The sequence below is a fragment of the Poecilia reticulata genome, linkage group LG1 (genome assembly GCF_000633615.1).
Source record: "Poecilia reticulata strain Guanapo linkage group LG1, Guppy_female_1.0+MT, whole genome shotgun sequence".
NCBI lineage: Eukaryota > Metazoa > Chordata > Actinopteri > Cyprinodontiformes > Poeciliidae > Poecilia > Poecilia reticulata.
The window spans coordinates 11890936-11903049 of record NC_024331.1 but is presented as its reverse complement, the minus strand read 5'-3'; the positions used below and the strand labels follow the sequence as shown (position 1 = coordinate 11903049).

Below are 12114 nucleotides of genomic sequence, written 5' to 3'. Positions count from 1 at the left end.
TTCTGTTCACTGATTTTCCTGGTCAAAAATCTACCAGGGAGAATCCCCTTCAATAGGAGAAAGCCCAGAAGGAGCAGTGAAGAGAGATTGGAATTTAGAAACCTTTGGCCAGGCTAGGTTGGGACTTTGACTGGGCCATATTTTACTCAGTCTCGAGTCTTTTTGTAGCCTCTAACTCACAGGTGTCAAACTCCAGTCCTGACGGGCCCCTGCCCTGCAACTTTTACATGTAATAGAATAATTAGGTCATTAGCAGGCCTCTACACAAGAGGGGGGTAATTAAGCCATTTCATTCCAGTGTTTTGTACCTGTGGCACATCTGAAAACTGCAGGATAGTGGCCCTTGAGGACTGGAGTCTGACACCCCTGCTCTAACTGGCTTTCTTCCAGTATTCTCCCGAATTTGGCTCTATTTTCCTCTCAGGTCTGACTAGCTTCCTTTGCCCTGCTGAAGATCCCCTCAGCATCATGCTGACAACTGCTGCTCTGAAATGAGTAGCAGTTGTCGTGTTGAGATGCTCCAATCAGAGCTGTAGATCTCTGTGACTCATCCAGAGTCTCCATGAGCCTCTTGTAAGATTTTACAGTGACATGATGTCCTTTACGTTGAGTGTCAACCCTTTTTTCATTGATTAAACAAAGCTCAGTGGGACTTTCACAGCTCAACATATTGTTTTACAACACATGGCTGTGCGTCTGCTGAGACCGTGATACAAACTACTCCTCCCTTCAAAGCTCTTGAGAACAGTTGTAAACAGCATAATGGCAGCGTTGTTGCGATGACATGCTGAAGATGGAGAGTTGAAGAAAGTAGTAGCTTTTTAAAGAGACAGAGGCCAATTTCAAAGTAGTTTGTGATGTCAAATTTCTTTGATGTCATGTTTGATATATGCAGCATTTTTATAACCCCGGAAGCTAACAGTCACTTGATTGTGCTACAAAATAATGTACTTCCTCTTTAAACGTCTCCAGAACTTTTTTCCCTGACCCGTCTGTTCCATATACGTATATGCACAGTGCACCACACTTTTCAGATATTCAGCTTTTAAAAGTTAAAGCAATCTCTCGATACCTTTTCACTTCACAATTACACACTACTTTGTGTCAACCCATCAAATACCATTCCAATGAATAGGTGCATCAACACTGGTGTGGGCTTGTAAGAGGACAAAATGTGGCAAAGCTCAGCAGGTATGAATACTTTAGCAAGGCACCGTATGGGTGTGTGTGTGCAGTGGTGCATGTTTGGTGTATGTTTCAGAGTAATATGCCCTTTACACACCAACACACCACCTCGACTCACAAGCAGAAAGGGACGGTACATCCAGATAAAAAGCTAGGACACTGCCAAAGAGCAATAGCCACTAAATTAGAAAGCTGGATTAGAAGCAGACGCCACCAGGAGCGTGATGCGGACACACAGGTACAGCCGGACTGTAAGGATGATTTCTGATCACGATTCTGCCAGCAAAATTCAACACAGGGAAGTGTGTTCATTTTATTTTTATGTTGATTTTTTATTATTTTTAATTTTTGGCTCATAGATATTTAGATGTAGACAAAATGTTGGCGCTTGATTTGACCTAGACTGTGACCATTAAGGTAATTGAACCAATCATCCGTCACTTAAAATGGGAGACAATCTGAGTCTGTTTCCTTTCTCTCAGTTCGGATTGTGAGGGATTTAAAAAAAAATAAAATAAATGTCTCAGTGGCTCAATATTTTTATGTGATTTCATGTGCTTCTCTGATGTTTTCTAGTTCCATGAGATTTTTGTATTGTGAACTTAACGATACTGTAGGAATCTGGTTATGGACCAGTGATGAATACAAGTAGAGAGAGGAGACATGTTTTTTTTAATTTATGTTTATGTAATAAGCATGATACTAGGTAAGATTTAAACTTTTCACATGAAAAATCAGCCTGATTTATAATAGAGCACAGACTTTTGGTACCTGCCTTTAATCTGTTTCCCTCCATTTATTATGATTTGGGCGTAGAAATGAAATAGTTTTGGGGTGATTTTAATCCTTTTATAGTTTGTGTGTAAAACTGATTGAAAATCCAGCTGGATTGTGGATTACCTGAAATAAATGTTCTTGTCATGCATGCTGAGAAATGGCTGTTATAATTTTTGGTGCTTTTTTTTTTTTTAAGTTAAAGTTTTTTTTTTTAAATTCTGTTCCTGATATATGAACTCTCAAATTAAAAATCAGTGTAAAATGAGGAGTGCACTTTTTCTGACAATCACCTTCACTGTTCAGACATGAAGGTATGATTTTATTATTTATTATTATTATTATTATTATTATTATTATTATTATTATTATTATTAATTATTATTATTATTCAATATTTGGGTGTAAAAGTTAAAATTTGCAGCATATTTTCTTAAATTCAAACAAGTTTAAGTTTAAGCATCCAACAACAATAATATTTGGAGAAATGTCTCTTACCATGTTGCAGAAAACCCACTTGGGTTTGGTTAAATCAAAAACTTTATGTTATATCTTTTCATATCTTACAAAAAAAACAACAAGATGATGTGTGGATTATTTTAAAATTGGGTTGCTCAGTCGTGTCAAATTTCACCCATCCAACTGACAATGTGTTGAAATTAAAGATGGCTGAACAGTCAGTCATCTTTAAAGGCTAATTATTCCAGCCATTTTGTCCAATGCACCAGTACCACTGGAAGTCAAATAGCCCCAAAGCATGATGCGTCCACCACCTTGCTTTACAGTTGAAACAACTTGGCCAAATCCTTGACAATAAAACCCCTGGCTTATAAAAATATGCATATGATCTCAGTCCCATAGAAAAGTCCTGGTCAGAGCTGGGAAGCACCCAACAAACCGGGCTCAGCTGCACCGACTCTGTAAGGACAGAGTGAGTCAAACTTCCACCAAAACGTTGTGAGAAGCTTCTGGAAGAAGAGCGTGGCTCATGTCATGCTGTTTCAAGGCAGTGCAACAAAATACTCAAGAATTCTGTGAAAACTGAGTTTGAATAAAAGACTTGAAAAATTCCTTTTGTTGTGTTGCCATTTAACGAATAATGTTGGTAATCCTAATTTATGTGAAGCAGGAAAAGTTACTTCAGATTTAAATCAGATCAGATCATAAGGAAAAACAAATACGTAGACTGCCTCATTTGAAAGTGATACAGCTTCGTTAAAATGACCTGAGCCGATAAAATCTTTATCTACTGTGAAACCATCCGGTCTGTGAGTAAACGACCACAGATGTCGAAAATGGACAAAGTGTTACAAGAAGATCCTCTTGTTGCCTGTAGCCTGATGTGTTTTTTTTACCCAGAAGCTCAGGGTGGAGTTTGGGTAGAACCAGGTTAGGAAAGTCCCTGCATTCTTCCATTTCTGTGCTGCCATCACCATTTTGAAGCACTGCTGCAGACAGAGTAGTCTGTGCTGCAAATCTGTGAGAAAGGTTAATGTTTTGAAAGACAAATTAGGCTGCATAAGCAAACAATCCAAACCAACCTGGGCCTTTTCGTAGTACTTCACCTCCTCAGCTTAGAGGCACGTCAGAATGGTCAGATTGTGTGTTCTTTATTAAAATGTAGACAAAGTTATTTCCTGTTTTTCAAAAACAAGCTATTTTGTTTTGAAGACTCATATTGCTTTTATGGTGTTAGACAAAAATTTGCTATACTGGACTGAGGAGATAAAAAAAAAAAAACTCCACAGGGTTATAAAAGTTGCTGACAACTTGACAGGAAGAAGATGTAGGAAATGACCAGGGATCAGAAATTTAACTCTGGTCGCCCCACATCCTCCATATATAGCATCTTGTCCCTGATGCACCACAGACACACACACACGCACGCAAGCGCCCGTGCACGCACGCACGCGCACACACACACACACACACACACACACACACACACACACACACACACACACACACACTCTTACATCTCTGACAATTTAGAGACTGATGGTTCTAACTGTCATGTTTTTCACAATTGGGAGGAAGCTGCAACACCCAGACAGGCTTCATTTGCATATTTTCTGAACATTTAAGTCCAACGTTTGAGATTCAAAATTTAACATTTGGAATTTAGATAAGAATTCAGTATTTAAATTTAACATTTGCATTGAAGATTTGCTTAAATTTGATTCAACATTTGTTTCTTTTATACTATGCTTCAAGTTTTTTACGGGTCATTCATCTTTTTAATGATTAGGTGTCTTTTTTTTTTATCGCTGTTCCTTTGTTTTCCCTGTAAAGCCATTTGAATTAGCCTGATTGTTAATGGTGCTAAGCAAAAATAATAAAAAAAGTAAAGTAAAAAAACTTGCCTTGCTTCAGAAATGTTTAGGTTTCACATTAATGTGACATTTGGATATGGCTCTATGGTTTAAATTCAACATGTGTACGAACATTTAATATTTGAAAATAACCATTTGGACATTTAAGTCAAGTTAAATATTTTGATTTGCCAAAATTATATGAGATGTCGATATTTCATATTTTAAAACAGCTTCCATCTCCAGTGTGACGAACATCTGCCATGTGTGAGGAAAGCAGGCTGAAATGCAAAAGTGTCGGCTAAATGTTTTACATCAAAACTGAACACTTGCTGCTTAATATTTGGGGAACTGCAGCCTTAAATAATCACTGCAATACACACAGATTCTAAACGTTTATTCACACTGTTAAATGTTTAAGCCAAAGGAAGGTGGAGAAATGTTTTGAAAAATAAAATGAAATGTGTAACAAAAAGCACTAATAAAACAGTATTACTATCCAAAACATGCTAACTAAATGTGATCAGTCGTTATTTATTTGCTAAACTAGACTAATCATTCACTCTGTGTGCACATTCAAAGTTACACAGCATCTATTACGGAAAAATTTTGAAATATGTTGGTAAGGAGAACCTACGATTTATGTCAAATCCAGCAAAGTTTCATCTAAACTGATGCCGGAAATGTTCTGCTATTAATACAACCATTACGACAAACGTTGAATAATGTTGCGTGCTTGCTTCCTGTTTCTGTTATGAAAGTCCTTCACATATCTTTACAACAGACATACACAGCAACAGAAAAATAAAATCAGCTGCTGACAGACTACGGAGAAAAACGGCAAGCCTGAAAAACTCTCAACACAGATCAGGTCCTATAGGAAAGTTTCCGTGGTGCAGATGCAACTTATTTGAATATTCCTTTAGAAAAGTTTCTTCTGTTTGATGGCCTTGCAGTACAGCTGTTGACATCCCAAGATCTGCTCCTTATCCTGCAAGACTTTCATGCACTACAGCAGTTTTTGCATGTGCATCTACTCTTTGTTGAACAAGAAATATGCTTGTTGGAGTTTTAAAGCTTAGAAGCAGATGTGTGATGAGTTGTAGTTTCTTTCCCATGCCAGCTTTAACTGAACATCTCATTAAAGAGTCTCACTGAGCAGTCAAATGTTTTTTTCTGTGCATGCATGGAAATGTGTTTAACTTTCGAGTTGACTGTACACATTGTATACAACTGTAATATTTGATATTACGGACTGATTTCACACTATACAGTGGCTACCTTTTATTTATATTTCTCTCCATGCGTGTAGAAGCTGGAAGAGTTTGTTTTTGGCATAAATAGTGCAGATCCATTGAGGCTTCTCGGTTCAAAAGTTGCTGAAGAGCTCCTGCTTCCTGCTCCAGTCCATAGGGGGCGCTCTCTTCTTGTTGCGGGTGGCGAGGACCTTCTGTCTCGCCTCAGCAGCGGTGGGGCTCAGGCGCAGGCCGTTCTCCGTGAAGGGGTCCGAAATGCGCCTGTCGTCGTCTTCGGGAACCTGGAGTCCGTGCAGACAGACGGGTCATGATTCGCTCCGAACCGAGAGAGCCGCGCTGTCGTGTCTCTCGCTTCGTTCCTCACTCACCTGGAAGCTCATGTCCGAGCTGCTGATCTCCGACTGGGTGGTGGAGCTCCTGGAGGAGTGAGACGCCGAGCTGCCGTTGGCTCGGGATTTCGGAGACGCGTTTGCGATGTCGGAGTCCGTCAGAGTGACGCTTATGACCGGCGTGTCCTTTGCGGGGAGCTCGGTGGTTGGGGACGGGGTCGGCGGGGTGCTTTCTGCACGTCTTTCATCCACGTAGACCTCTGTGGAAGTGGAAGCAAGCACAGTTCAGCATCGTCTCAGTGGAGTTGCGTGTTAAGAGAGCTGGAGGGTTTTGGTTGACCTTTAGTGTGGGCGGTGGTTGGGGTAATTCCCAGTCTGCGGAAGAGTTCATCCGTTTCCTGGTCAACCACCAGAAGGCTGACTTCGTCCCCTCTGGATCTGATGAGCGCCACCACCTCCGAGTGCCGCAGACCCTTCGTGTTTACGCCATTTACCTGAGACAGAAAAAACAGAGTCAAGTTTATTCAGCAACAAGTTGGTTCAAAGTGCTTCAATAAAAACATAATACAATCACCAACTATGAAACAAGTGATAAATATTACATTTTGTCAAATGCCATCAGTAAAATCTTCAAATAAATACACATCAAATATGCTGGTCAATGTTCTAGTTACAACTAATCAAAGAGCTCTAAACAGGTGGGCCTTAGACTTAATTTAAAGGAACTCGGCATATATGCAGTTTTCTAGGAGTTTGTCTCAGATTTGTGGTGCACAGAAGCTGAATGCTGCTTCTCCATGTTTGGTTCTGGTTCTGGGCATGCAGAGCAGAACCAGAAGACCTGACAGGTTGATACAACGATGGCAGATTATTTTGGTGCCAAGTCATTCAGTGATTTACAAACTAACTATAAAGTATTTTAAAGTCTATTGTGAGGGACCAGACTCAAACGAGGACAAAAAAAGTGTTCAAAGTAGAGAAAGTTTCCATTTAACTTTTCCAAATTAACTGAGGTCAGCTGAACTCTTAACTGAACACAAACAAAACTGACCTGCAAACAGAGAACAAAAGGCTGCTTAAGTAGGGGTGGAGTAACCTAAATCTACCACATAAGGGAGGCACAACATAACAAAAGAACAAACAAGTACAAAATTAACTAAAGCATCCTACAAAACAAATAAAGCAAAACTAACTTTAACTTAGCACAAATAATAAGTGAATATTTCAGTGACAAAATTAACTAATTAAGATCAACTTGAAACAACAAAGTCCCCCCCCTTCAGTCTTTCAGAAAAACAAATGGTTTGTTCCAGTTTTCATCCTCCTCGAACAAAAAACAAGTGTAAGTAAACCATTCGGACAAACATTAACTAAAGTGTGCACCCATTAGAAAATGTCTAAATGAAATAACTAACGTAAACAGACTATAAGTTGTAACTAATGTAAAGAAAAAATAAATACTGGCACGATGTGGTGGTCGGAGCATCCACCACATCTACTCTCTGAGCTACAGGGAGCCAGTGTTTGGACTGTAGAACTGGAGTGATGTGCTCTGTCTTCCTGGTTTTAGTCAGAACGCGAGCAGCGGCGTTCTGGATCAGCTGCAGCTGGAGGATTGATTTTTTTATTTAGGCAGACCCGTGAAGACGCTGTTCTAGTAATCGATGCGGCTAAAGACAAACGCATCTCGGTCTTGGGGGGGAACGTTAGTTCTTTAATCCTGGAAATGTTTTTCAGGTGACAGAAGGCCGACTTTGTTATTGTCTTTATGAATTGTCTCTGAAGCTTCAGGTTTGAGTCCACCTCTATGTCGGTGCAGATACGGTTCTGTCGGAAAGAGAAAGGCATCACTAGTGGTGAAACGCGAGAGGCGCGGTGCAGCTGATAGTGTCTGTGATTTGAGAGGAAGCCGCTTTGCATGAAGTCCTTTCCTGCGTCAGCAGCACTCTCCATTTCTGCGTCATTAACCGAGCACTTGATGCATTTGAGAATGAAAACAAAGTCTCAACTGTGCAACGCCATGAATCTGCAAAGCTGCTAAGTACAAACTGGCATGCAGGGCCCTTCAAACCCATTAGCACCCCTGGTAAGGATGAACTAAAGCCTTGAATTTGTCTCCTTTCTGCTGCCAATTTGTCCATTTCCTCAGTAGGAAAACATTTTGTATTCCCTTATAAAATTTCACATGGTTGCAGCATAAAGAGAGAGAAAAACATTATGTAGGGGGACACAAGCTAAGTTTTTTTGGTGCTATTTTTTCAGGACTGCACTGCATGTTATCCAGCTGCAGTTTTTTCAGAATTTTCGGCATGGTGGCTGGTTTGGTTGGGGGTGGGTTCATGCAAGAATCTCCACTGAGCACAACAGCCACATTATCTTAACAGCATGTGTTTCCCATTTCTTGAAGAGTGGCCAAAAGGAACTCTTCAAGAAATGGGGACATTATATTTAGCCCTCATTTCCAGTGTAAGAAAATATAAATTCAGTTAAGGCCTTTCACCCATGGTTGCCAGACGTATCAATCAGGTTGGAGAGCTCTGTGGATATCTATCCAACAAAGGGCAATGTTTAAAAGAAATGCCACAAAACTAAACATCATGCAACACTTGGTTATTTATAAGACTAAAAGATATATATACACTGCTCAAAAAAATAAAGGGAACACTTAAACAACACAATATAACTCCAAGTAAATCAAACTTCTGTGAAATCAAACTGTCCACTTAGGAAGCAACACTGATTGACAACGGGGACCCTCGTCGGGTCAATCAGTGTTGCTTCCTAAGTGGACAGTTTGATTTCACAGAAGTTTGATTYACTTGGAGTTATTGTGTTGTTTAAGTGTTCCCTTTATTTTTTTTAGCAGTATATTTTTCCTCCAATAAAGCTCTTTTAAACCCTCCTTTTTTTTTTGTAAGTAGGCACATCTTTGAGCTGTACCTCCACTATCCTGTCTCCAGTTCGGAGGCCAGCTCTGTCTGCAGGCGAGTTGGGGTCGACAGAGCGAACGAACTGGCCTCCTTTCTTCTTGTCGCTCTGCAGGTTGAAGCAGTAGCCGTTCTCCCCCTTCACCAGGCGGCACAGACGAGGGAGGAGCTCCACCGTCGGCTCAGGGGACGGGTCCACCTGCAGCGGACAGAACATCTTTGATGCTTAATGTCAGCAAATCAGTTTGGCCTGAACTTTTGCGCATCTTTTTCTATCTGCAGTAAAACATGAAGCTACAACTTATTTACACCAGCAGGAATCTTGGACTATTTGTTGTTTGTTTTTATTAAAAAATAAATAAATCACATCTGGACTGGTTTAAATTTTTTAATTTAATTAACCTGTTTCCGTTCAGTTTTCATTACAGTCCAATAGATGTGTTGGATCATGTCGTTGAAAGACAAAATACTTGTCAAGTTAAAGTTATTGGGAGTCAAAGTGAAAAAAAAACAATATTATTGCCATTGAATAACTTTTTTTTTTTAATCTTAATCTCATTTTGATTTAATATTGTTTATGTTCTGGTTTACTGTTCCCCACAAAAGTATTGACACCTGTAGAACTTCTCCACATTTTGTCACGATAACCACAAACTTTATTTTATAGGAATTTTAGTTGACATACCAACACAATGTAGTGGATAATTGTCCATTTTCTTTATTTATTTCGTAAAAAATGCCTGCCATATGTTTAGAAAATACTTTGTTTTGTTTATCATATGATATCAGAGTCTCTCCATGGTCATTCCTTGAATCTAGGCTCAACTTCTGCTTTCAAAATAGTGGATAATTGCTACTGAAATGATATATGATTTTGAGCTAAAAATATTGAACAGATAAAGAATGTAAAGTAAAGTTGGAGTACGTCCCTGACAGCTTTATTGGCCTCAAAACTATATTTTTAACCTGTTCTTCATTATAAAAAAAGCTCAAACTGAGTCAGGTTGAGTGGAGAGCATCTCACAATATACATCTTCAAGTCTTGCTCAGGATTCTCAATTGGATTTATGCTCAGACTTTGACTGGACCACTCTAACACGTGAATATGCTCTGATCTCAACCACTCCACTGTGGTTCTTCCAGAGTTTTCCTGCATTTAGCTACATCTATATTTCCATCTACTCTGACCATTTTTCTTGAAGACAATCATGCTGGTGCTATTGCAATGTTTTGCAGTGGTTGTGATGTCTTCAGATGTGCAGCTTTAGTTATCCTGCTATAAATAGCGTTTTGCTTGTATAGGCCAAATTTTTCAAAGAATTTTGCCTTATCAAGGCAAAAAGGTTAGAAAAAAACATTTTTGAGTTCTATTTGCAAAGAAAATAAAGCAAGGATGGTTCCCTGCATCAGTTCATGAGGACAGATTATTAATACCTGTTACCAGATAATTGATTTGCAAAACTAAAGTAATAGATTGTGGTTTGTGATGATAGAGTGATGAAACGCGAAAACCTTTCGAGTAGCTTTGCATGACTCCGTGCGCTATCGTGGGTCGTTTGCTGCCAGGCTGACCTGGTGGTCACAAAGCTGACCGAAGTCGACTAAGTGGATCTGTCTGAGCCATTCCAGCTGATCCCGAGCCTTGTGTCCAGCAACAAGAGCTGACACTCTGCGTGACACCGGCCTGGACACCGACATCCGCAACGAGCCTCATGCTGGGTGTTTGTGTGTGAACCCGACATGCTGCAGGGTTCACACACAGGCAGCGGCGCTTAGCGACCGTCTGGTGATGCAGCTGAGGATCTACCTTCACGGTGAGCTGACCTGAGGGCTGGCGGGCCGTCAACAGCAGAAAGAATGAAGGGAGTCTTTGTTGTGTGTGCATCTGTAAATAATATCAATGAAGCACACTGACCTGTTTCACACTTGTACTGTAGAGCTGCATTTACGAAACAAAGGTTGGAGGTGACCAAACACTGACATGAATGCTTGTTTTCAGTGACCTGTTCGTTGTGATGACCTGTGAAGTCGTTTCATCTTAACAAACTCGAGCCACATGCATTGCTCAGCCGTAATGAGCCAATACTTTTTTTGTTTTAAAAGAAAGAGAAAGAAAAAAAAAGAATTTTTAATACATTATGTTGTCATAATAATTCCTTCAGTTATTGCTAATCATGACACAAAGTCATTTATAACTGTGCTTGCAGAGCCCTCTTAAGGTGTACACATCCACAAATTACAACATAAGTTTCTCTTTAGCCAACAGTGCTTAAAAAAAATCAGCTGCAGCTGATCCAGAACGCTGCTGCTCACATTCTCACTAAAACCAGGAACACGGAGCACATCACGGCAAAGTCCTTCCACTGGCCTCCTGTGGCTCAGAGGAGAGTCCGTAAAATACTCCTGTTAGTTTATAAATCACTGAACGGCTTAGCAATTAAATACATTAAAGATCTGCTGATGTTGTATCATCCTTCCAGACCTCTCAGGTCTTCTGGTTTAAATTTATTCTGCATCCCCAGAACCAAACATGGAGACACGGAAAAGCAGCATTCAGCTTCTATGCTGCACAAATCTAGAATAAACTTTCAGAAAACTGCACAGCTGCCAAAACACTAAGTTCCCAAGATTTGAAGCACACCTGTTTAGAGCTGTCTTTGATTAGCAGTGCAGATAAGGAGCATTGATTACTATATTTGTGGTGCTATTGCTTGATGATTCTGATGACGGTATTTAACAAAAAAATCATATTTTACCGCTTGTTTCATAATTGGTTCCTGTGCACTTTGCCTTGTTGCTGAAATGTGCTATACAAATAAACTCGACTTAGCTTGATTTTATGCTAGAAGGAATAATGTACAGACCCCTTTACTCTGACACACCAAAAATAAATTAAAGTCCATCTGCATGTAATATAATCTCAGGAAACATTCAGGTTTGAACATCTCACAGATCATTGTTCAATCCGTCATTTAAAACTAAGACAGAGCAAACTTATATGTTTTATCGAGTGGAAAATGTAATACGTATGGGGAAAAAAAAAGCATGGATTGAATAAAAAAGTTTGAACAATTTTGTATTTCTTTTTCCATTACTCTTATTTGTAATGGAGTTACTGAACAGAGCCACATAGAAAACTTTTCAAAGTGAGCTTTTACTAAAATGTGCACATAAAATAAACAGCTTAGTTCCACATTATCTTTGACCAAAACGACCAAGAGATATCAAATGTAAAGTTGTAACACGAACAATTACTAAAAATGTTGATGCAAGAAGCAGTAGATGACCTGACTGAGTGAGATTCGTGAGAATGTGTGTGTGTGTGTGTGTG

The 12114-nt window shown here is 39.6% G+C and overlaps 1 protein-coding gene across 1 annotated transcript in view; it reads right to left on the bottom strand.

The window, feature by feature from the left end:
* Positions 1-4654: 4654 nt before the first annotated feature.
* nherf2 (NHERF family PDZ scaffold protein 2) overlaps positions 4655-12114 on the bottom strand; it is a 13207-nt gene continuing 5747 nt past the window's right edge. The window contains exons 3-6 of the mRNA XM_008410692.2: positions 8797-8982; positions 6197-6350; positions 5896-6116; positions 4655-5808 (exon numbers count right to left, since the gene is read on the bottom strand). Coding sequence (XP_008408914.1) covers positions 5641-5808; positions 5896-6116; positions 6197-6350; positions 8797-8982 — 729 coding nt within the window. The 3' untranslated portion in view covers positions 4655-5640. The remainder of the gene's footprint in view (positions 5809-5895; positions 6117-6196; positions 6351-8796; positions 8983-12114) is intronic.